This window comes from Scylla paramamosain, unplaced genomic scaffold (assembly GCF_035594125.1).
Source record: "Scylla paramamosain isolate STU-SP2022 unplaced genomic scaffold, ASM3559412v1 Contig75, whole genome shotgun sequence".
NCBI classification, from domain to species: Eukaryota; Metazoa; Arthropoda; class Malacostraca; order Decapoda; family Portunidae; genus Scylla; species Scylla paramamosain.
This window is the reverse complement of record NW_026973740.1, coordinates 14,924-42,149: the sequence shown is the minus strand read 5'-3', so window position 1 is coordinate 42,149 and position 27,226 is coordinate 14,924. Positions and strand designations below refer to the sequence as shown.

Sequence of the window (27,226 nt, the reverse complement as noted above, 5' to 3'; positions counted from 1 at the left end):
ACTACATAAATCACTGGCCTTCGGAAAGTGTCGTCTGTTGTGAAGTATTAAGTGCCAGTCCTCTCTGAAAACCTCAAAAGCTGACGTGAATCGCTGTCCGTATATTCTGAAGCCTTGAGATATTACATAAATCACTGACTTCCGGGAGGTGCACTCGTACATTGTCTTGTGTGAAGGAATGAGCGCTTATCCTCACGTGCGCCCTCTGAAAACCTCCAAAGCTACCTTCAAAAGCTGGCTGTGTATTCTGGGGATGAAAACATTGAAGGCGCACTCATACAAGGTGAAGAATTAAGCACACATCCTCACACGCCAAGATGAATGGTTCGCTGTGTACTCTGGGGATGGATGCAGCTCGCGTCAAGGTGTTCTCTTTCCAGAATAACCTTGAGTCTTCATAATTAATAAGCCCCGGCTGGGAGAGATTCAGCTGCCCCACTGCCCTTTACACTCCCGCCGCCAGCCACTCTGTTGTGAGCACCGTGGACGTGGGCACTGCTGCCAGCGTAGGTGTGGCTGTTGCTTCCTGACTAAACTAAAGTGGTTTTTTTTTTCTGAAACACGACATAGTAAACACCTAAGAAAACCTGAACACATCGACGGCAAACGAAAGAAAATTAAGTTGACGAGAAATTTTGCGGCATGTGGAAGCTTTAAATGCCGTGAATGATCCCTGGCCAGTGCGCATCGCTGTGTTTACATCCCCACGCCACCATGCGATCTCACCTCTTCGTCCCCCTGATCAACCCCTTCGTACCCAAACCCCACGGAGTGTACGTTGTCCTCCAGGAACCACAACCGAGAGTCCGTGACATCTCCGCAGGGCGCTCAAGGACTAAGGTAAATACTACTGCTGGCCACACTCACGCGCCGCCAGCACCTCCAGTCCACGAGGGTCACACGGCTTGGTGATTAGGTGATGTTGAGGCCTGTGAAGGTTAATGTTGTAATGAGGGTGCTACGTTTTTGTTTTTCGCGCTTAGGTACGCGCACACACCCACAGGAACACAGGATAAGATGGAGAAGCAGTGTACTGGTTTGTAAGTTTGTAAAGACAGGATTTTGTAAGTAATGTAGTCATTTTCTTTGTTGTTGTTGTTGTTGTTCTTGTTGTTGTTGTTATTGCTCTCCTCCCTTCTCCTCCTCCTCCTTCATCACCCCTCCACGTCCGCACCTGCACGCCAAGAAGGCACTCAAATAAAAATATTGTATAAAAAATGTGTGTGTGTGTGTGTGTGTGTGTGTGTGTGTGTGTGTGTGTTTAAAGGCGAGTGAAGGCGATGATTTAGAGTGTTTTTAAAGTTCATGTGCAGACCATTACCACGCAGGAATCGCTCCTGGACAGGGTGTTGTCAGTCACTCAGCAGGCGCGGCGTGGTGTGCCGTCATGAGGAAGCCCGCAACTGAATAAAAAACTGGAAGGCACTCAGAACGCATACTTCACCAGCCTCGGAGGGAAACTTCTGCCGGAGGAAAATTTGAGGGAAGCGAACCTCCAAGGAGGAGAGAGAGAGAGAGAGAGAGAGAGAGAGAGAGAGAGAGAGAGAGAGAGAGAGAGAGAGAGAGAGAGAAAGAGAGAAACACTCAACATCCTCGGTCTGTCCTTTACTTATAATCTGAACTGGAAACTTCACATCTCATCTCTAGGCAAAACAGCTTTTATGAAGTTAGGCGTTCTGAGATGTCTCCGCCAGTTTTTCTCACTCCCCCAGCTACTAACTCTGTACAAGGGCCTTATCCGTCCATGTATGGAGTATGCTTCACATGTCTGGGGGGGTTCCACTCATACTGCTCTTCTAGACAGGGTGGAATCAAAAGCTTTTCGTCTCATCAACTCCTCTCCTCTAACTGACTGTCTTCAGCCTCTCTTTCACCGCTGCAATGTTGCATATCTAGCTGTCTTCTACCGCTATTTTCATGCTAACTGCTCTTCTGATCTTGCTAACTGCATGCCTCTCCTCCTCCCGCGGCCTCACTGCACATGACTTTCTTCTTTCTCTCACCCCTATTCTGTCCATCTCTCTAACGCAAGAGTTAACCAGTACTCTCAATCATTCATCCCTTTCTCTGGTAAACTCTGGAACTCCCTGCCTGCTTCTGTATTTCCACCCTATGACTTGAATTCCTTGAAATGGGAGGTTTCAAGACACTTACTCATGAATTTTTGACCACTGCTTTGACCCTTTTATGGGACTGGCATTTCAGTGGCCAATTTTTTTTATTGGATTTTGTTGCCCTTGACCAGTGTCCTTCCTACATAAAAAAAAAAAAAATATATATATATATATATATATATATATATATATATATATATATATATATATATATATATATATATATATATATATATATATATATATATATATATATATATATATATATATATATATGGGGAAGCTCATTCTGACCTCAGTTGAGTAAAGGTCTTCAGAGTAGTGCTGTTGTTTGACGGAAATTCGTCTGCTAAACAAACGTACAGACACGTCACCCTACGGAAGTCACGTGACCAGCGGAAATATTTCCGGAATGCTGTTTTCGCCAATTTTATGAATGAAACAAATATTGTATTAAGAATAATGTCATGAAACTTAACAATTCAACCCGTACCCTTGTTTTAGTTGCGGACTTAACGCATTATCTGTCACTGTTAGACAACCAGCGGCTGTCAGTGATACTTTGTGGACAGAATAGGGGTGAGAGAAAGAAGAAAGTCTTGTGCAGCGAGGCCGCGGAAGGAGGGGAGGCATACAGTTAGCAAGATTAGAAGAGCAGTCAACATGAAAATAGCGGTAGAAGACAGCTAGATATGCAACATTGCGGCGGTGAGAGAGAGGCTGAAGACAGTCAGTTAGAGGAGAGGAGTTGATGAGACGAAAAGCTTTTGATTCCACCCTGTCTAGAAGAGCAGTATGAGTGGAACCCCCCCAGACATGTGAAGCATACTCCATACATGGACGGATAAGGCCCTTGTACAGAGTTAGCAGCTGGGGGGGTGAGAAAAACTGGCAGAGACGTCTCAGAACACCTAACTTCATAGAAGCTGTTTTAGCTAGAGAAGTTTCCAGTTCAGATTATAAGTAAAGGACAGACCGAGGATGTTCAGTGTAGAAGAGGGGGACAGTTGAGTGTCATTGAAGAAGAGGGGATAGTTGTCTGGAAGGTTGTGTCGAGTTGATAGATGGAGGAATTGAGTTTTTGAGGAATTGAACAATACCAAGTTTGCTCTGCCCCAATCAGAAATTTTAGAAAGATCAGAAGTCAAGCGTTCTGTGGCTTCCCTGCGTGATATGTTTACCTCCTGAAGGGTTGGACGTCTATGAAAAGACGTGGAAAAGTGCAGGGTGGTATCATCAGCATAGGAGTGGATAGGACAAGAAGTTTGGTTAAGAAGATCATTAATGAATAATAAGAAGAGAGTGGGTGACAGGACAGAACCCTGAGGAACACCACTGTTAATAGATTTAGGAGAAGAACAGTGACCGTCTACCACTGCAGCAATAGAACGGTCAGAAAGGAAACTTGAGATGAAGTTACAGAGAGAAGGATAAAAACCGTAGGAGGGTAGTTTGGAAATCAAAGCTTTGTGCCAGACTCTATCAAAAGCTTTTGATATGTCCAAGACAACAGCAAAAGTTTCACCAAAATCTCTAAAAGAGGATGACCAAGACTCATTAAGGAAAGCCAGAAGATCACCAGTAGAGCGGCCTTGAAGGAACCCATACTGGCGATCAGATAGAAGGTTGTGAAGTGATAGATGTTTAAGAATCTTCCTGTTGAGGATAGATTCAAAAACTTTAGATAGGCAGGAAATTAAAGCAATAGGACGGTAGTTTGAGGAATTAGAACGGTCACCCTTTTTAGGAACAGGCCTTGACGGAACCCATACTGGCGATCAGATAGAAGGTTGTGAAGTGATAGATGTTTAAGAATCTTCCTGTTGAGGATAGATTCAAAAACTTTAGATAGGCAGGAAATTAAAGCAATAGGACGGTAGTTTGAGGAATTAGAACGGTCACCCTTTTTAGGAACAGGTTAAATGTAGGCAAACTTCCAGCAAGAAGGAAAGGTAGATGTTGACAGACAGAGCTGAAAGAGTTTGCAAGCACAGAGGCACAGTTTCGGAGAACAGTAGGAGGGACCCCATCAGGTCCATAACCCTTCCGAGGGTTTAGGCCAGCGAGGGCATGGAAAACATCATTGCGAAGAATTTTAATAGGTAACATGAAGTAGTCAGAGGGTGGAGGAGAGGGAGGAACAAGCCCAGAATCGTCCAAGGTAGAGTTTTTAGCAAAGGTTTGAGCAAAGAGTTCAGCTTTAGAAATAGATGTGATAGCAGTGGTGCCATCTGGTTGAAATAGAGGAGGGAAAGAAGAAGAAACAAAGTTATTGGAGATATGTTTGGCTAGATGCCAGAAATCACGAGGGGAGTTAGATCTTGAAAGGTTTTGACACTTTCTGTTAATGAAGGAGTTTTTGGCAAGTTGGAGAACAGACATGGCATGGTTCCGGGCAGAAATATAGAGTGCATGAGATTCTGGTGATGGAAGGCTTAAGTACCTTTTGTGGGCCACCTCTCTATCATGTATAGCACGAGAACAAGCTGTGTTAAACCAAGGTTTAGAAGGCTTAGTTCGAGAAAAAGAGTGAGGAATGTATGCCTCCATGCCAGACACTATCATCTCTTTTATGCGCTCAGCACACAAAGACGGGTCTCTGACACAGAAGCAGTAGTCATTCCAAGGAAAATCTGAAAAATACCTCCTCAAGTCCCCCCAACTAGCAGAGGCAAAACGCCAGAGGCACCTTCGCTTAGAGAGATCCTGAGGAGGGATTGGAGCGATAGGACAAGATAAAGATATGAGATTGTGATCGGTGGAGCCCAACGGAGAAGAAAGAGTGACAGCATAAGCAGAAGGATTAGAGGTCAGGAAAAGGTCAAGAATGTTGGGCGTATCTCCAAGACGGTTAGGAATATGAGTAAGGTGTTGCACCAATTGCTCTAGGTCATGGAGGATAGCAAAGTTGCAGGCTAGTTCACCAGGATGGTCAGTGAAGGGAGAGGAAAACCAAAGCTGGTGGTGAACATTGAAGTCTCCAAGAATGGAGATCTCTGCTATAGGGAAGAGGGTCAGAATGTGCTCCACTTTGGAAGTTAAGTAGTCAAAGAATTTCTTATAGTCAGAGGAGTTAGGTGAGAGGTATACAGCACAGATAAATTTAGTATGAGAGTGACTCTGTAGTCGTAGCCAGATGGTGGAAAACTTGTAAGATTCAAGAGCGTGGGCACGAGAGCAGGTTAAGTCACTGCGCACATAAACGCAGCATCCAGCTTTGGATCGAAAATGAGGATAGAGAAAGTAGGAGGGAACAGAAAAGGGGCTACTGTCAGTTGCCTCAGACACCTGAGTTTCAGTAAGGAAAAGAAGATGAGGTTTAGAAGAGGAGAGGTGGTGTTCTACAGATTGAAAATTAGATCTTAGACCGCGAATGTTGCAGAAGTTAATGAAGAAAATGTTGAGGGGGTGTCAACACACTTAGGGTCGTCGACAGAAAGGCAGTCCGGCCTGGGGACATTTTTGGTCCCCTCCCCAGATGGGGACTCCGAGGCTTATGTAGGAGTCGCCATGATGATTTTAAAATTTTTGACTGAAGGGTGTGTGTGTTATTAGGTGCTTGTAGTTTTGTGTGGAGGAAGAGAGTTGTCTTTAGAGGGCAGGCTGTGACTGCCCCCTTGTGTTGTGAGACACAAAGGGAAACGTTCAGTGAGGTCACAGCTGGGTTTAATGATAAGTTCACAGCACTCTCTGAACAGTGCTTTAGACCTCACTGGGAGTAATTATCGTTTCGGCAGATGTCTACTGCCTCCTCCTATAGAGGAAACTGTGGAAACTGTCAGAAGAGACCCAGACTTCTTTGGGTTAACGTGGAATTCCTGCAGCGTGAAGCATTTTGAGGTGTCATATCTATTACCAACACGTACTGCATCTTATATAATGTGAGTGTTACTCACATTATATATTACAGCTAATATATTAACATTATCATTGTTTCACTCTTCTGACAGTCCAAATACGTATTCTTAAGTTACCCTTAAGTTTGTTAGTTACTTACTCTCAAGATAGAAAACGAAGTGAGGATGCAAACGTACACTTACGTGAAATGTATTTATCTTGTATGCTATCCAGTAAACGCACTTTGATGTAACTGAAAGTATTTGTACAACAGTTATCATCATGGCTACACGTCATAGTTTCCAAGAAAAGTGGTTGTCAAACGATTTGTTCAAAGCATGGCTGGCGAGAGTTGAAGGAGACAAGAAACGGGCGTACTGTCGAGCGTGTCACAAATATTTGACAGCAGAAGTTACTTGCCTCAAGCGTCACTGTAAATCAAGGCAGCATACAAACTTAGAAGAAAGGCGGCAGACCATACCAAGAAATAACGGTCAGTCTCCCCAACCAGCACATCTCAAAATGACCAACAGAACTTCCGCATTGAAGATCACGGCTATCATGCACCTCCCCTTGTGACAGGTGGTGTGACAGGTGGTGTTGCTTACGCAACAATACTTTTGTCAGTATTTTCCTAGCGGAACATAATCTACCGTTCATCATTTGTGATCACCTCATAGACTTAAACAAACGAATGTTCCCAGACTTAAAAATTGCTGCTGAAATGTCAATGAAAAGAACGAAGTGCACAAATATTGTAAACAAGTTAGGTAAATTCTCCAATGAGTGTTTGGCTGAGAAACTTAGGAAGTGTAAATTCAGTATTATTGTTGATGAAAGCACAGACTGTAGTGAAACAAAATCTTTGGCAGTTATGACAAAATATTTTGATGAAGAAAAAAGTGGTATCAAAATTGCTATGTTGGACCTTGTAGATGTATATAATGGTGCCAACGGTTCAACTGGTCATGGTTTGTTTAACATAACAAAACAGTGTCTGCTACTTGATAATATCCCATTAGACAATCTGACTGGTTTCGCATCAGACGGTGCATCAAATGTGATGGGTAACTACAACAGCGTCATCAGCAGACTGAGAGAAGAACGTCCTGGCATTACTGTCTTTAGATGTGTCTTCCACAGCATCCATTTGTGTGCTAGTGAAGCAGCTAAAACCTTGCCTCGTGCATGCGAGGAATTGCCACGAAACATATATGATTATTTTGCACATAGCGGAAAGAGGAAATCAGAGTTTCGGAAATTCCAGGGTTTCTGCAATTTAAAACCGCATAAAATACTACATGGTAGTGCAACAAGGTCGTTATCATTACATGAGGCTGTGGCAAGGGTTTTGGAGCAGTGGAGTGCCCCAAGGTTGTATTTTCAGAGTAAGGTTTATGACTGTAGGTTGCTGGCTGTTGAAAACATTAGGAAGGCACTAGAGGATCAAGCAATAGTCTGCTATCTACATTTCTTGAATTACATTTTGCCACATGTAAATAATTTTAACTTAGTGTTCCAGAATAAAGGCCCAACACTTCATTTGATTCATGACAAATATCTAGCCTGTATCGGTTTTTGGTACATTCCATTTGTCAGGAGCATTTACTTTGTAAAGTTCCCTTATATGATATCAACCCAGCAAACGGCAGCCTACACAAACCTGTTCATCAAATTTACCTTGAGGCAAAATTACACTCGTTGTTTCAGGCACCAGAATATGTGAATAATGTAGATATGATGATTGACATCAGGTTAAGATGTAGGACTTTTCTTATTGTACTATGTCAAGAAATCAAGAAAAGACTTGACTTAAATAATAAGTTATGGATGTTGACACGATATTTGCATCCCGGGAAAGTAATGGATCCCACCGCCAGAGCAAACATGTCATCCCTCAGCGACTTAATGGATGAACTGCCAAGGATCACCAATATGTATGATAAACAGGCTGTTCATAACGAGTGGAGAACTGTTCAGTTTTATAAATTCCCAGACCATCTTAAAGATCCAAAGTATGATATTTGCCTACTCTATGTTCATCTTATGACACTTACAGACGCCATGGGAAATTTCCAGTACCGGACCTTTGCTACATTTGCGCTTAATGCCCTGTCGCTTCCAACTTCCAATGCTGACGTTGAACGGCTATTCTCTAAACTGAATATCATAAAGCGAAAACAGAGAAATTGCCCCCATATGAATACTGTTAATCATTAATGGCTTTGAGTGAGATTTCACTTCAGCAAGGTGACTGTAGAACATTTGAACCTAGTTTAGAAATGTTATTGTGTGTCTGCAACTAAATCTGATCATGCAGTATTGTTCATGTTGGCGGGTGATCACTTTATTTACTGTACTTATAGCTTTCTACACACTAATTATCCTTTTTTCTGCTAAACTAATTTATTTTGTTTTGATAATGAAAATATATATATATATATATATATATATATATATATATATATATATATATATATATATATATATATATATATATATATATATATATATATATATATGTTTTTTTTTTCCCATATGGCAAAATTTCCTCAAAACTTTGTTTTACATATGCTTTTTTTCTTAAATCTGCGTATAATTGCTACTTTATTCTACATTTAGACCAAAAGTATTGGAAACACATTGTCGTTGACTTACAAGCTCTCAGCATCACATGGATAGATGGACAGAGACGTTGTATCACACCATTAGTTAAAAATGCACAAGTGGCGGTTTCTCTCTCTCTCTCTCTCTCTCTCTCTCTCTCTCTCTCTCTCTCTCTCTCTCTCTCTCTCTCTCTCTCTCTCTCTCTGTACCATATATAGAAAATGCAGTATGTCTAGAAGTGATAGTGATGTCATCAGAGATAAGGCCTGGGAACGGAAGTTGTAGACAAACGACAAATATCGTACCACTGTTTTTTTTCTTTTTCGTGCTGGTAACAGATGATCCTGCACTATAACATTCCATGAATACACAAAGGGGGTATGAAATGAATTACTTAGGGCAAAAACAAGAAAAACAGGAGTGTAGTTACGCTGTGGGAAATGTACTGAAAAGCCTTTGCCAACACGTTTTGAATGTGCCTGGTGACACGTATAAGCATTATATCAGCGCTGATATCATGGCCTCATCACAGGAATTCATTAACACTTCTTGTATCAGGGCTCATGTTATGGCCTCATCGCGGGAGTTGATTAACACTTCTAGCAGTACTTCTTACTTTATCTAGCGAGGACGTTTGTGCACGGGCTGGAGAACGTATCCTGAACAAAAAAAAAAAAAAAAGGTCTTCTGCTGAACTGACTGTCATATGATATAATTTTTAAAAATCTACTGTTTTTGTAAAAGACCAAGGAAAAAAAAATGAGTGACGACGACAATTATTATCCTCGTCATCTTTTTTGGGCATTACGTTTATTAGACAGTGATGAAGAAATCGAATACAATGAGAATGCAAATGCAGATAACGAAGGCGAGGATCTATTTGCTAGTGACGATGAAATTAAAGGAAGTAATGAAGGAAATTATTCACAAGTACTGGAAGAAGCAATTAATACTCAGTATCCTTACCTTTGTTATGCATTAGGCTGAGGTGACTTTCGCGAAGTAAGTCAGGAAAAAATGATTCTGAAGAAAATGAAGAAAATGATAATGCTAATACTTAGTAGAAACCCATGATGTATCCATATATGATGACGATGAAAACGAACAAAATGATGATGACAATTAATCACACAGTGACGGACTATATCATTATCTTCGTCATCTCTTTTTTGCATCAGGTTTAGAAGGCAGTGATGAAGAAAATTAAGGTAATGAAACTGTCAGTAGAAAATATTAAAATATGATATTGAAATATCATATTTTAAAAATATGAAAATTGTGGCCGGAAACGCGTTTAAAGACTAACTGCTAACCATTCATTCCACAGAAGTGAGGAATCTGCTGCAAGGCGAGGGAGAGGCATGCAGTTAGCTGATTCCTAAGAGCAGAGTGAAAAGAGCGATAAAAGACCGCAACAGAAGCTACATCGTGGCGGACACGAAGGATGAAGACAGTCAGTTAGATGACAGCTAGCTGTTCACTACATCATTCCGACTGCAACTGCCAAGATAAATATGCCATAGTGTATATTTTGAAATTTCTGAAATGCAAGGAAGGCTGAAACAATTAATTTTATGTAATTATACAAAATGTTTCTGCATACATAGTCAATTTACAGAAGTGTCTGGCTAAGTGTCGTAGTTTATCCCGTTCTCTTTAGTTTTTACATCAATAGAAAACGGCGGAAATTTTACGTCACTGCCAGGTACGGAAAAACAGCACCACTGCTTCACAGGAGGATGTGACGCACTGCACCATGTTTATATACTTTTATGGGACTTTTATGGGACTGGCATTACAGTGGGCATTTTTTTATTGGATTTTTGTGCCCTTGGCCAGTGTCCTTCCTACATAGAAAAAAAAAATGTATTAATTTAAATTACAAAATTTTTCAACATTTAGTATTTCCTTATAGTAGAGGAACTTTTCGTGTCATAGAAAAAAGTATAAGGGCTTTCCAAAAATATTCATACAGTTTTTAAGAAACAGGAGGAAAGACGAGTGTGTCTCGCAGAAATAGCTATTTTATCATTGTACTGTAACAGTGCGACACCAGACATGGCCTCAAAACGAGCCAGGAAAGCTCCAGTCTGGACCTACATGGACTAAATAATGCCTGACGCTACTGTGTGCTTAGTGTGCAAGGACACACTTAAGTATAACGGAAATATTTAAAGTATGATTAAGCATTTCTCCACGAAACATCCATTAGAATACGCGGAGATGCGGGAAGAGTCAGTGCCAGATATGGCTGGGAGTCAGAGACCAGCAGGAGCATCATCAGCCACGGTGCAGCCTACTTTATATCAAACGATTGACAGGACTCTGTTCTACAAAAATTACTCTGCTAAGAAGAAGGAACTTGATCACCTTTTAATGAGAATGATTGTTCAAGATCTTCAGCCACTATCTATAACTGAAGATAAAAGAATTTAAAACTTTCGTTCATGGCCTAAATCCTTGGCATGAGATGCCTAGTCGCAGAGTGTTGTTTGTCACTGTCACAGCACACTTCATTTCTCATGATTTCAATTTTAGATCTGTTGTATTGGAGACAGTAATAACGACAAAAAATCATGCAGCACAGAATATAGCAGAGGAACTGACACATGTATGCAGTAAATGGGAAATTCTAGACAAGGTATATTGTGTTGTTACTGACAATGTTGCCAGTATGAGCTCAGCAATAAAGAACATCATGAATTTGCGTCATCTTCCATGCTTTGCTCACACACTAGATTTAGTTGTACAGGATTCAGTGAAAAATGTAAGAGAAATGCAAATAACAAAAGATAAAGTAAAACAAATTGTTGTCTTTTTCCACCATAGTGTCAAAGCCTCTGACAAACGGAGCCAGCTTCACCTACAGCACGGTGTTCCTGTCAAGAAACTAATTCAAGACGTAGAGACTAGGTAGAACTCTACTTTCTATGTGCTGGAACGCTTCATTCAGCAAAGTGATCTCGTCACCACTACACTTTGCTTGTTGGGGAAAAATGACTTGTGCCTTCGCAGTGATGAGCTTAACCACATAAAAAAAAAATGCAATTACTGTATTAGACTATTTTGATGATACAACAAGGCGAGGAGTTTCTGGCGCTGGTGTGCTTGATAAAGCAAATGTTTGGGATTCGAGATTCTGCTTTTGAACGCGAATGTGTAATGAACCGATCGAAAATTATTGCATGTGTTTTACCTACATCTCGCTCCTGTGTGCCTTCATTGCGTAGCTTTTCAACAGGTCTGCTCCTTCAGTGTCCCTCTTGTCATCTAAAAAATTACCAAACCCACAACGTATACTAAGATCACCACCTTGCCTCCGTTTTCTTCGTCCCTTCATTTTCATTCTTGTCCTTGTCACCGTCGTCGTCCTTGACCTCCTCCTCCTCCTCCTCCTCCTCCTCCTCCTCCTCCTCCTTGCTCTTGTTTTTGTTGTTGTTGTTGTTGTTTTTGTTGTTGTTCTCCTCCTCCTCCTCCTCCTCCTCCTTTTCCCTCTTCACCACCACCACCACCACTGCCCACATCCCCTTTACAGTACCACCAGTCCCCTGAACAATCGCCACCCCTCACGTAAGCCCATAACCCAACGCTAACACCTGCCTCCCCTTGGTTCCTGCAGCAGAGGGAGGTGTTCCACGCGCCCTTCTTCACCACCCGGTTCTGTACAGCCTGGACGGGGCTCTTCTGCCCGCTCTGCCTCGCCTGCCTCTTCTGCTTCAGGAGGGACAAGGACTCACTCAAGGTCTCCCTCAAAACCATCGCGCAGAACTTCAGGGACCGCGGCATCACTTTCAGTAAGTTAAGAGAGAGAGAGAGAGAGAGAGAGAGAGAGAGAGAGAGAGAGAGAGAGAGAGATCATTTCTGGCTGCGCGTTGTAATCCCACGCTCACGGCGGCACAACAGCAAGGAGAGGCGTCCCGAGCCCCGCCTAAGGACAATGTCTCTCTGGGGGATTTCTAGGGATGAGCCGCCCGAGCTGGCTGCCGCCTTGTTGTCCTGGGCACTGCTGAAACTAAGGCCAGGGAGGGAGGGAGAGAAGGAGGAAGAAAAGGGACTTAGCTTGGAGGAAGAGCTTGTCTCTGTTTTATTTTCTTCGTACGGATGATTGTTTCAATAGGGGAACCGAATTAGTTTATTTATTTGTTGCGAGAGATCCAAGCGCGATACATACAGTTACATGTGTGTGTGTGTGTGTGTGTGTGTGTGTGTGTGTGTGTGTGTGTGTGGGTGGGTGTGTGGGTGTGTGTGTGTGTGTGTTTGCGTGCGAGGCAGCATCACAACACACACAGAGGCCGATTAGTGGTGCTACATCCCTGAGAGAGTGTCACGGGGACTAAGGCGGTTATGAGATGAAAGGTGGGCGAGAACTTCACACTCCAGAATAGATTCCAGCGCCTGATGTGAGAGAATCGGAAGGGCGTGACTTCACCTTCAGACATCGCAGCGATCGTGCCTCAGCCATGCAAGTGAAGCAAGAGTCGAGGATAAAGTTGCCTTGATTTGGCTTGGCAGGTTGTCAATGCGGCACCACTTGTTATTATTCTAGCGACACATTATGAAATTCCATCCAAGTCAGCTGCCATTGAAGGATAAATGACAAGAAAGAATATTTTCCTAGCAATAAAAAAAAATTAATGTGTTAAATCAGAAGGATCGAAGGACACGATAGAAAATTTGTAATATATTAATGGTGAAGTATTACGAAAAGACTCAACTAAAATAGCTTTCTTAACAGATGTTAACACTGCAAAGAGAGAGAGAGAGAGAGAGAGAGAGAGAGAGAGAGAGAGAGAGAGAGAGAGAGAGAGAGAGAGCTGGGAAACTGAAAAATAATTGGGGATTGTTTTACTAGCTTTGGGACACAACCCACCAGAATAATGAAAACTGACATGAAAAAAAAAATGTGTATATATATATATATATATATATATATATATATATATATATATATATATATATATATATATATATATATATATATATATATATATATATATATATATATATATATATATATATATATTTCGAGTATAAAAAGATGGACGAGGGTGATTCTTGGTTAGGATTATTGTTGGTGAAAGGAATATTTTCAGTGGGGAGAACTAGTTTTCTGTCTTGAACGTGCGAGGATCATATTGTAGTGTTATATGTTGTTATTGTCCAAAGTTTTAGTGTGTTAGGCACAGACAGGAAGGCCTCACGCGTGGAATCGATAATAGTTCAGAGGAAAGGAGGAATAGCAGCATTAAGAAGGATGAGGCTACGTCGATGAAGCTACGTCAGAGAAACACAGGAAAGAAAAGCTCCTGGCGGGGTAACTAGAATTATTGGGTTTTAGAAGATCATGGACGTTGCCTGCAGGATGAAGGGTCTCGGCTTGGCCTCGATGAATAAAAGACAAAGGCAAAGTTGACTGGACAAAAGTACAGTGGCAAAAATACGTGAGCAAGACAATAGAGAAGTGGGGAGTGTACTGATGCAAGACTGATGAACATTAGACACTGTGTTCTTGATTAGCAGTGGAAGGTCGGGTCAACAATGTGAAAAACTAGGATGGAAAATATTAGTATAAGCGTGGCTAGAGAACACAATGTTGCAGGAAGTCAAAATATCGAGAAATATGAAAAAAAAAAAACATTGTATAATGAAGCTCTGTTGTGGAAGATCAGGAGCAAAGCTGATGAAAACTGCGTCATCATCATCATCATCATAAAATAAGGAAGGCTTCTGAAAATATTATCGAAAGAATGCAACGTGCCGAGAGGGATGGAAATGATGAGAGACGCGCACAGTATTTCTATTGACTGTAATTTTTGCTTCCCATTCTCGATATTTTTGTGTCACCAGTTCTACGTTTTTGCGACAGGAACATGAAGGAGTGTGCTAACGATAAAGTTTCACAAAGCAAAGAACGCTTTCGGTAGAGGCAAGTTAAAGGCAGCAGAGAGTGAGGGGATGCGGGGCCACTTGCCTCGTTGCAATGGTTGGCGCTGAGGTGACGCGTGGTGTGGTGACCGCCTCCTACAGATTTTACCTGGTTTACGTTTCAGGTGTGTGTGTGTGTGTGTGTGTGTGTGTGTGTGTGTGTGTGTGTGTGTGTGTGTGTGTAAACGTTAACTCAAGGCGTTTCATTTCCTCACGTCACTTACACTCTAGAATTTGACATGTTAATAGAGACGTGTCCTTTCATCCTTCGAGGAGTGACACCCGCCTGCCTCCCGCTCCAGCACGGCAGGTAAAGAAAACGAGTCTGTTCCCCGCCTCCCCTGGGACACCTGTTGCAGCCCCGCAGGATTACAGACTTGCAGATTGGAAAGTTCTGCATTAATTTTACCGAATCTCGTAATCTCTTGGTAAATAGGAAACGGCGAGCAACAAGCGACCTTTCCTGGTTATTCATCACGATTCAAGATTACGATCTTAAATGTAACTTGTTTATCAATGCACTGGTAAGGACTGGTAAGAAAAGTATGGGACGTTTTCAAAGTTTGTGGAGTTGGAGGCAGCTTGTTGGAAGGAGGGAAGCGTTTCTGTGTATATGGCAGGACATGTGTGAGAGTGGGTGGTGGAGTGAGTGGAGGGAGGCATGCAAGATTTAATGGAGAGGAGGTGGAAGAGATGGATTGTTTCAGGTACTTGGGATCAAGTCACAGTGGACACAAGAGTTGAGACAGAGGTGAAGTGCGGAGTGAAAGAAGCAGGAAAAGTTCTTGATGGACTAAGAAAGATCCTCAAGCAAAGGACACTGGGTGTGAGTGTACAGAGAGAGAGAGAGAGAGAGAGAGAGAGAGAGTTATATGTGGGAATAGTGGTATCCGCTGTGCTGTGTGGTGCTGAAACATGGAACACGGAAGTAGCGGAGAAGAAACTGTTAAGTGTACTGGAAACGAAGTGTTGGAGAAGTGTGTGTGTGTGTGTGTGTGTGTGTGTGTGTGTGTGTGTGTGTGTGTGTGGAGTAACGTGGTGGGATCGATAGAATAAGAAATGACGAGGTGAAAAGAACTGGTGTTTTGAGAGAGTTGCCTGGATAGTACATGTTTGTGTTGTGATGTTTGTTTGTGTTGTGGAGAGAATGCAAGACAGAATGGTAGGCCTATATAGATACCAGGGAATACATTATTATTATTATTATCATTATTATTATTATTGTTTGTTGTTTGTTGTTGTTGTTGTTGTTGTTGTTGTTGTTGTTAGTAGTTTCTTCAATTTTATTAATTCTAATTAATTAGTTAATCAATTAGAAGAGGGGGACAGCTGAATGTCACTGAAGAAGAGTGGATAGTTGTCTGGAAGTTTCATTTACCAGAAAGAAGCGGACGTGATTCTGTATTTACCCTGCTGTGTAACTGTGGACACAGGTACGAGACGTGACGGTGACGGCAATTGTGGCAGCCTGATGGCGCTGCTCAGTGTGACAGGTGTAATGAATCCTCAGTGCTGCACACGGTACAGTTTATTCTGAGTCCGGTCACGTCTATAATTATATAAAACACTCAACACCATAAGTATGTTGTTTTGTTGTAGCGTCACTTTTGTAGCATCAGTTTGAGGTGCTCATTACAAATGTCATCACGCTCTGTCTACTGCACACTTAATGTATTGTACACTTACGTATATTAGTGATGTGGCGGTATAACCTTGATATCCAGGATCAGGCTGGTGAGTCTGTTGTGGTACCAAGAGCTCTTGTCCGCTGCAATGTGGCTGGTGAGTTGTGTTGGTTATGTAACGCTGAGGGGATGGTGTCCTGAGGGGACAGTGTCGGGGTGAGAGGCAGCCATTTTGTGGTTGGGGCTGCGGTGGTGTTGTGGTGTTATTGGTGTCCTTGGGGAAGGTGTTGTGGCGTTACAGTTAATCTATGGTGATGGTGGTGATGTCTTGTGAGGTTTGAGGAGGTAAAATACGGGAATTGTTATTTGGGGACGCGGTGACAGCGTCTGGGGAAATTCCCGCAGCTGGGGAAAATATTTCAGCGGCCTTTGAAGGAGTAAAAGGGTTTTAGTGGTTTGAGAAGTGACGGGAATGTCAGGTATTGATGTGCATAGCCTCTGAGCAATAAGGGAGGCGATATAAGAGCCTCAGTAAAAGGGGGAATCTATGGTGAGTGAGTGAGTGGGATTTATCCTGTGTTGGTCTAGGCTAGAAATTTGTTCCCTAATTTCCTTTAATGTGTACTACCTCAATTTGTTTGTGAGTTAACATTATTATTAGTATATCATGTTATTATATAGAATAGCTATGTTTTCCTCCCCAACATTGATCAGGCATTGAGGTGATTTCTGGCGTGCTGTGCCGAGGTAAGGGTTTGTGAGAGGGTTTGATAGCTGGCGATTTCTGATAGGTCGGCTAGGTGCTCGAGGCCTTTAAAAATCCAGACCTTTAGAACTTTCTGGGATCAGTGTGCCGTCCACTTTCTTGGAAAGATAACAGGGATCGTGACACGTATTGGGGCTTTGTGAATGAGCGTGGGCGACGGGTGCAGAACACAGGTCTGTGTGTGTTGGTGGCGACCACGCTTCTTCCGTTAGGAGTGTGGCGAGCACCACAACACCTGACCACCACAAGGGTTTCATTATGGCACTAACCATAGGTCACCATCTTTTAGTGTAAACACCCTCACGACTCACTCTCCCACCTGGTCCTCCTCTTCCCTCTCATCTTCACTCCTTCACTTCTTCCTTCTCATCTTCACTCCTTCACTTCCTCCCCTTCCTTCCCCGCCTCCTCTATCCTCTCATCTTCACTCCTTCATCTTCTCATCTTCACTCTTTCACTTCCTCCCCCGCAAGCGGTAACAGCAGTGCTACTAAGGGACTACAAGCCAGGAGCCGTGATGGTCTGAACTCTGCATTTCCTGACAAACGTATGAATTGCTCTTTGTGACTGAAGTGAGAAAGCATCTGCAGGAGGTAACTCAGTCCTTCAAAGGATACTTTCACCATGGAGAGGTTACTGTGGCACTGAAACGGACACGGAATCAGTTTCTCTTCAACAGTGATTCCGCTGATGGCAGTGATGTCTTGAAAGATTATTTTGCTGAGCTGCAGGCGAGTGACACAATGTGAATGGAATTTGAGTCATTGCAGCCAGGAACCGTTTGTAGCAGTACATATTGTCATGATCACTCACTATTGTTGCTGTGTTTGTAATTATGTTGTTATTTTATTAGATAATATTATGTGTGTGTGTGTGTGTGTGTGCGTGTGTGTGTGTGTGTGTGTGTGTGTGTTTGTGTTGTGTTGTGTTGTGTTGTGTTTGTGTTTGTGTTGTGTTGTGTTGTGTGTGATGAAAGATGATCCTCTCTCCCCAAAGAGGTCCTCTTCCGTGTGTGTGTTGTGTTGTGTTGTGTTGTGTTGTGTTGTGTTGTGTGTGATGAAAGAAGCTCCTTTTTCCCCAAAAAGGTTCTCTTCCGTGTGTTGTGTTGTTTTGTGTTGTGTCAGTGTAAGTAAAGCGATGATACAACGATGATTACATGATGCAATGCGTCCCGCGATGATAATACACGATGATAATACACGATGATAATACACGATGCGTTCCACGATGATAATACACGATGATAATACACGATGATAATACACGATGCGTTCCACGATGATAATACACGATGATAATACACGATGATAATACACGATGATAATACACGATGCGTTCCACGATGATAATACACGATACGTTCCACGATGATAATACACGATGATAATACACGATGATAATACACGATGCGTTCCACGATGAAAATACACGATGATAATACACGATGATAATACACGATGATAATACACGATGCGTTCCACGATGATAATACACGATGATAATACACGATGATAATACACGATGATAATACACGATGCGTTCCACGATGATAATACACGATGATAATACACGATGCGTTCCACGATGATAATACACGATGATAATACACGATGATAATACACGATGCGTTCCACGATGATAATACACGATGATAATACACGATGATAATACACGATGCGTTCCACGATGATAATACACGATGATAATACACGATGATAATACACAATGATGATACACGATGCGTTCCACGATGATAATACACGATGATAATACACGATGATGATACACGATGCGTTCCACGATGATAATACACGATGATAATACACGATGATGATACACGATGATAATACACAATGATGATACACGATGATAATACACAATGATGATACACGATGATAATACACAATGATGATACACGATGCGTTCCACAATGATGATACACGATGCGTTCCACAATGATGATACACGATGCGTTCCACAATGATGATACACGATGCGTTCCACAATGATGATACACGATACATAGCCTTCTCCCCTTCAGGGTCCATTTAAATCCAATGGGCAATGGCGTCGACGCCTGCAGCCCCTCACAGTGAACGCGAGGTCATGGTGACCAAGAGCCACCCACCATTCGCCGGACACTGCCATGGAGGAAGCACAGTCCTCCCCTAAAGGGCTCCTGGGCTGGCAGTATTTGCCGTAGGGTGTGTGGTGGCGTCTCCTTGGGCTGTCAGGGGCTGCAAGTGACGCTAACAATTTCGTAGGTGGAGCAGAAGAGGAGGCTGGCGTGGACCTTGGGCCCAGATCCAGCCAGCTCCAGTCGGCCGCCTGCTCCTCCACCGCGTCCACCAAGTCTTTCCCCGGCCTGAATAAATTTGGTCCCAAGTTTCCGAAAGTGATTTAATTTTGCAGCGAAAAGAAAATTGCCGACTTGCGATGAAAAATGAGTTGGGTTGACGCGAGTCGAGGAATCAGTTTGCCAGCGAGGCGAGGTGGGAACCTTTTGCTGTGAGCGCCTCGGGTGTTGCCTCTGTGTTTGTTGCCCTCAAATGTGCGTGTGTCTGTGAGGCAATCATTCATTAAGGCAGTGAGCTCTGCCTGCCTGTTCTGCCCTCTTCAAGCGAGTTAGCATTAGAGAAAACATGAACGATGTTGTGTGTGACTGTCAAATGTGATCCAGCAGGTCTCACACTTTGAGATCAATCTCTTGGTCTTCAAAGGAGGAACCGCCTGGAAACACCGCCTGTATCTTTCTCTGCACCAGTCTTCCTAGCATTTAACTTTTCATTAGTGTTCATTGTTTTGATGTAGCAATTCGAATTCCTTTTATTTTCAAATTCCACTACGTAACGTGTAGTGCTTCAGCTTAACAAACACAGGGATAGATATACTATAGTTTATCTTACACAAGGGATCGTTTTCTGTCTCATCACAAAAAAAAATGAGCAATTTCTGGATATACTAACATATTATGAACTCAGTGTAACAATCATTACGCCAAGTGGCTGATGATAAGTACTTACTACTACTACTACTACTACTACTACTACTACTACTACTACTACTGCTACAAGTAGTGCTAGCAGTGTTATGGACACTGAAGACTTAGACGTATTGTAAAGTCTCGAATGCCATTAAATGGCAATAAAAAAAAAAGAGGTTACATAAATTTGCGACTTGGTACAAGTTCGATAATTTTCATTACGAAGTATATTGTTGTTATTAATATTATTATTAGTAGCAGCAGTATTAACAATCCCTTTGGCTAAAAGCAGTCACAGTGGAATAAAGTGAGTATTTCTCTATGCTTATACAATCAGCGGTTCACACATCGCCCACATAATATATACGCCTTCCTGCAGCCTCCCTCGTGTTCCCACGTGTCCATGTCTGTCCGTCTCTGTGCTGCTTCACATTCCTTCCTTCACTGTCATCTATGGTGGTCTTATCACTATGCAACTCTTTATAGAGAGGTTAATTATTGATGGAAGGTGACTGACGAGAGAAGGTGTCAGCAATGCAACAAATGGAAGCACCACGCACATCGAGAAATTGCTTAACATTCAAATCTCTGAAGCTCAAAACTCTGCGAGAGCCCAATGGTTGTGCTCTACACCGCTGGATGGGAAATTGTTTTCATTCTTTTGTGTACATCATTGCCCTAATGACTGATATCACAACATGTAAAAGTCATTGTAAAATTAGCTAAACATCGGTAAACATTTAACTGGACAAATAAAAGTCTATAGTAAGAGAGCATAGAGTAACACAAAGGTAAAGCACGAAATTAAAGTGCAAATACAGATAAATAAAATTTTAGTAAAATTTAATAATACGTTGTCATAAGCCATAGTAAAACCAAGATTATAGTGAAAAAAAAAAATAAATAAATAAATTACATAAAAAGTACTATCATATTTAATGACAGTGTCTTGAGGCAGCTATGACAGCAAGTGTCTGCCACCGAGAAATATGCACTGTGTTATATTAGTGTTGGTCATTAATCCATTCTTGAGAAAATATTCTTTTGCCTTAACAAGAATGGTTTGGTCTTCTTTAATGATATTCTCTAGGTGTGCTGTAGCACACCTAGAGAAGAAACTGAGTGTCATTCGCGTACTGAACTAAAATACAGTCACTGGTGCACTTAGCCATGTCATTAACATGTATAGTGGACAGTACAAGATAACGCCCCTAAAGGCGCCACGTACGGACCGGTACAGACTCAGTGCGATTCCCACCATGGTGCGAGCCATCAATCAATAGTCTCTTCTAGATTTGACTTACCTTTAGGATTAATGTCAAGTATTTCCCCACCCCCAATGTACATTTTCAGTTTGTTGACTGCCTAAAGAATAAACCGTTTATTATTATTATTTTTTTTTTTTTGTACTGGTCCAAGGGTGGAGCCTTGAGGGACACCGAAATGGACATTTACTTTAGCAGGTGTTGCCCTTTGCAGTTTGACTGACAGAGTCATATTGTATTAATAGTCGTTGAAGGAGTCTATGTTGAGGTGAGAACACTTTGCCAGGAGGTTATCATGGCTGACACTGTCGAATGCCTTAGACAAATCACACAGCGTCAACAATGACACTCTCTTGTGGTCAATATTATTGTAAATATTATCTTTTATAATAGTTAGCGCAGACTCAGTTGAGAGATGAGGTCTAAAACCATGCTGGCTGTTAGAAATGTATTTGTTATCCTCTAAAAATTCTAAAAGTTGTTGACATACAATTTTTTTCAAATATTTTGGAGAGCACCAGTAACAAAAAAAAAAAAAAGAACATAAGAAATAAGGGAAGCTGCAAGAAGCGACCAGGCTTACACGTGACAGTCCCTGTATGAAATATACCTATCTATTTCCATCTGTTATCCCCATCCATAAACCTGTCTAATCTTCTCTTAAAGCTCTCTAGTGTCCTAGCACTAACTACATGATTACTGAGTCCGTTCCATTCATCTACCACTCTATTTGAGAACCAATTTCCTCCTATCTTTTTCCTAAACCTAAATTTTTCAAGCTTGAACCCGTTATTTCTTGTTCTGTCCTGGTTGCTGATCCTAATAATTTTGCTTACATCTCCCTTGTTATAACCCTTATACCACTTAAAGACTTCTATCAGGTCTCTTAACCTGCGTCTCTCTAAAGAATGTAAATTTAACAACTTCAATCTCGCCTCGTAAGGAATACTCCTCATCCCCTGTATCCTTTTAGTCATTCTCCTCTGTACTGATTCTAATAGTCCTATATCTTTCCTGTAATGTGGGGACCAGAACTGCACAGCGTAGTCTAGATGAGGTCTGACCAGCGCCAAGTATAACTTTAATATTACTTCCGGCCTTCTACTTTTAAGACTCCTAAAAATTAATCTTAGTACCCTATTTGCCCTGTTTCTGGCTTCTTAGACGGAGTTCAGAGCTAACTATAACTCCTAAATCTTTCTCGTACCCTGTACCTACCAGAGTTTGGTTGTTTAATGTGTACCTATTGTGTGCGTTTCCTCTACCTACGCTAAGTACTTTGCATTTATTGATATTAAATTGCATTTGCCATCTGTCCGTCCATTCATTCATTTTATCTAAATCTGCCTGCAAGGCGATGGCATCCGATTCTGACCTAATTAATCTACCTATCTTTGTGTCATCCGCAAAAAGGAACAGGACGATAATTGTTTGAATCATTAAAATCACCTTTCTTTAGCAGAGGAACGACACATGCGTTTTTCCAAGCCTGAGGAAATACTCCGGTAACATTTGAGCCATTTATGACGCATGGCAGGTAAGATGCAATAGAATATAAGGCATCCTTGATAAATTTGAGCAAAATTCCATCTGAGCCCACAGAACGTGTTTGGTTAAGACTTTTTACTGTTAATATGAGTGTGTTGGTGTCTACTGGCTTGGGTCTGAATTTTTCAGTCACACTACTGCACTTTACAAAGAGAAGGGTCCAGGGGGGAGCACTGATTGCTCTGTACTGTCTGCTGCGTTGTCATATGCTGTCTTTCCTACATTGGCAAAGAAATTATTAAATTATTCTGCTTTTTGAAAGACATTATGAAGTTCATATTTTTCTCGAGCTGCTTTTCTTGCCGGGAACTAATTATTTTATCACATTCCATATGGCCGATGAATTTTGTTTGCTCTTATTAGACTTTTTAAGATAATATATATATATTTTTTTTTTGCAGCACCAGTAAGACTCTATATTTCTTTCTTTTCATTCGTGCATTGTTTTTGCAGACAAATATTGTGTCTGGCTCTCCTCAGCTTGGTGCGGGTGTCGTCACGCTGCCTCACTGCTACACGCAAACCCTCAGTGAGCCAAGGCGCTGCAGGTCTGCTTGCTGCCTTAGTTACTAAAGGAGCACACGCATCCAGACAACTCATAAAATTAGTATTAAAATATCAAGTTGTAGATGAACGTGGCCTGTGGTCAGTATTTGATCAAAAAGATGGGGTTCTGGCACGAGTAGCTCACAAAGCGTCCTTGTTATATTTACCAAGGTGACGAAAAGATTTTAGTTCATGCTCTCTCCGTCTTCTTGATATTTATTGTAATGCCAATTAGGTCATGATCAGGTACTGGCCCGGGAACAACAGAGGTGGCCAAAACACTTTCTGGTTTATTAGTGATGATCACATCCAGCACTGTGGCTGTGCTTGACGTCATCCTAGTGGGCTCATTTATCATTGGTGTGAGTCTGCTATTTCTGATAATACCATCAATTTTGTTTTTCTTAGAAAATAAATTATCATTAAAATCACATCAACATATAAAGCCATTTCTTACATACAGACATTTGTTTCATCACATCTTGGACATATTCAGAAGAGGAAGCTGTGGCCTTGGGGTGTCTTTAAACACAACCTATAATAAAAGCTGGTAACTTACTGCACTGTACACTCGTCCATAAGTCCTGGACACGGGATTGCTTAGGAGTAGGTAGTTTTATCACTCTTGCCTTCAGTTGCTTGCTTACATATATGCAGACTCCTCCTCCACGTCCACCATCTCACCTGTGTGTTGTACAGTTAAATGTTCATCAGGAATTTCATTACGAAGCCACGTCTCGGTAACAAAACAAATCGATATTTCTTACGTGTACAAGATGCTTAATGTCATCAAGGTTTGATTGCAAAGACTGGCTGTTTGTATGTTAAATAGTTATAAAATCGTTTTTGATATCAAACACATCGGCAGCATCTTCCCCGCCACATCCCTAACCGCTGTAGTAACTACATTGGCGAGATTTGTGTCCAAGTGTATGGCATCCTTCACACCTCAGCCTGTGGTCGTGTCTACACGTCAACTGTTTGTGGTTGAATTCACCGATATTGTGGCATCCTGGTTTCTTCTGATTATGCTGCTGCATATTTGTGGATGTAAAGATTCTTCGGCAGTGTGTGCTGTGCGTATTGTGTAGTGAAAATGTTGCTTAGGAGTGTGTTTCCCTGAGTGTATTTGGTGTGTGTGTTCCTGTCACGAGCCGTGTGACAGTAAATCCAGAGGATGGCAGGCTCGGACACACAAAATGCTTGAACTTAAAACACTAGGAACCCCAACAACGATATATAATATATATATATATATATATATATATATATATATATATATATATATATATATATATATATATATTGAATAGGAACAATAAAAATAAAAAAAAAGAACAAGAATGAAGCAGGACAATAAATTAACAATATATAGTATGAAATACTTGTAGTGATGGCACGGGCTCAGCAGTTGTCTATGCGTGTGTGTGTGTGTGTGTGCGAGTGTGGCGTGAGTGTAGCACTTGTATAACGAGGGTGTGTGCAGGTGTAACGTGTGGCGTGTCGACGTGAGGGTAGCACAGGTGTAATGAGTGGAGACGTGAATGTGTGTGCACGAGTGTTGTGAGTGTTCTGCTATGCTTGTGTGAAAGATGACCCAGAATCCAAGCTCCCGGGAGAGGGAAGTAGATCCTCTGCTGTGTACTAGTAGACTCCTGAGGTGTCGACCATAAGGCAGGAGGTGGCTTGGGTTTGGTGCCCGAGGCTTGAGTCTGAAGCCCCGATGTAAGTGGAGCGGTAGATCGAGATTCCCAACCTGCGGGCGTCTCGAGGAGTGGCGGATGAGGGAGCCAAGTCCCATGAGCTCGAGGGCTGTTATAATATATATATATATATATATATATATATATATATATATATATATATATATATATATATATATATATATATATATATATATATATATATATATATATATATATATATATATATATATATATATATATATATATATATATATATATATATATATATATATATATATATATATATATATATATATATATATACAGTTGTAATTTACGTAAATCCTTATGAACGTGTTGTTTCTCGTTACTCAGAAGACATGGACGCACACCCACCCACCCACTCACACCAACGCGAACTCACCCACCCATCTTGGCATACACACACACACACACACACACACACACACACACACACACACACACACACACACCGTCCAGCCCTCCCTCAATCCTTCGTCAGGAAAGCTTATCTTCACAACCTAGATATAAAGGTGTGTTGGTTCTCGAGGATGAGTGGATTAAGCGTGACTCAAGCCATCGGGCGCCTCACGAAGAGACAAGCAGCGATTCGTCTGGCTGAGGAGACTAGACGGCAGCTCTCTGGCTTGAAATGCTGCGTCACAACGTCCAAGGAGGCTGCAATGAACGTGTCAACGTTCATCATGTCACTTTTTTTTTTTAGGTTAGAAGTTTGAAATTTTAAATGCCTAAAATGAAAATTACTAGATATGTTTTATATACATTATGATCTTTATAACTATAACTATAACTATATATATATATATATATATATATATATATATATATATATATATATATATATATATATATATATATATATATATATATATATATATATATATATATATATATATATATATATATATATATATATATATATATATATATATTTATTCAATATTATAGTGACAAGAAAATATCTTGAAATGAAATGTACAATGTGTTCCTTTCGTAACGTAAATATTCAACATGCATAGAAAAATCTAAAGATGAAATGATTTTGCAATATCTGAGGATTTCACTAATGTTTTGTTGGTAGCCTTGTAGTTGTTCAATGACAGAACAAAGCGAGAAACTCACAAGTAAGTTAATCAGTAACTGCCAGGAGGAGAGTGTTGAGAATGAGGGTCTTGCATGTCAGGCTGCGATCATTGCTGGCCGTAACAGTCCAGACGTTAGTAATGCTATATTCATTAAGGCGGCAGGTGGGGAGGTGTGGCTATGAATGTGCTTCCCTGCACGGCTGTTGGCTGGAAGCTTACGGTGCAGTGCCGCAAACCTAAGGGGGTTCTCCATTGCAGCATCAACCCGACCTGAGCCGACTGCGGGAGTGACAAATGGTTCCCTGGACGCCGTGTGTCACCGGATTGCAGGCGAGCGTCAGGCGGACCATGAGTCGGGACGCTGGCAAGTCCGTTGACCAGAACCTGACCAGGAAAATTTAAGAAGCGTGGCCTTGACCTTGCTCAGCAGTTGTGCCCTCACCTGACCTACGTTATGTTGCTCTGCGTTCATTGTTTCTGGCAAAGTGAGTTAGTGCAGCCGTGCCTTCAGTGTGTCACCATAATTTGCAAGCAGTCGATTTCCTGCTCTACTTTACCAGGTGGTATTTGTTTTGAAAGAGAGTTGAGAAGTGGATTATGTCATGCTCTCAACCTAAATTTTATACTTCTTTATTCATAACTGCATCAACAGACCACCTGGGAAAAGTAATGCTTTGTGCCTCTGTTTGTTTTCATTTCACGACACGGTAGGAAGGGAGAGCACGTCCACAGAGCAAAGAATTCAAGAGATACCTCTTGGAATTCTGGGAAAATAGGATGCTCATTTCTGGTCGTCCTTCAGAGAAGCTAATGTTATGCATGCGTATGCCATTTAAATTCAGCGAAGAAATTTGAGAAATACTTCTGGAAAATGTTTTAACGAGCTCCTATCGTTAAATCTTCATAAGAAACGTTTGCACCATAAAGTAACGAAATTTTGTGCCTCACATCCAGCATCAGAGACCATAAGAGCAACAGCAAGGTGTATTCGAGGAACAGTGTTAAGATGTGTATAAACAAAGTAAAATATACGTAGTGCTGACAGGCATCACAGAAAAGAAAACTTGTAATAACATTTCAAAGGAAAAACTTTTAACCAGTACAGTGTTGCGCTTTGTCAGAGATAGTGGTCTTGTCAGGCTGCATTTCTTTTTCCTAAGCTTCTTATTTACCCCGTAAAATGACAGAAAAGGGAAAA

General features: G+C 41.4%; 1 protein-coding gene across 2 annotated transcripts; it reads left to right on the top strand.

Annotated features, from left to right (window-relative positions):
- Window positions 1-27,226, top strand: LOC135098700 (uncharacterized). Of its 2 annotated transcripts, none has more exons than XM_064001095.1 (3): window positions 1-840; window positions 12,178-12,352; window positions 23,124-23,639. In XM_064001095.1, exons 1-3 carry the CDS (start codon window positions 667-669, stop codon window positions 23,201-23,203), a joined length of 429 nt encoding a protein of 142 aa, XP_063857165.1. In that variant the 5' UTR covers window positions 1-666; the 3' UTR covers window positions 23,204-23,639. The 2 variants fall into 2 exon arrangements, with proteins under 2 accessions (XP_063857165.1, XP_063857164.1); XM_064001094.1 differs by lacking the exon at window positions 23,124-23,639 and adding an exon at window positions 26,287-27,226 and having other exon boundaries at window positions 9-840.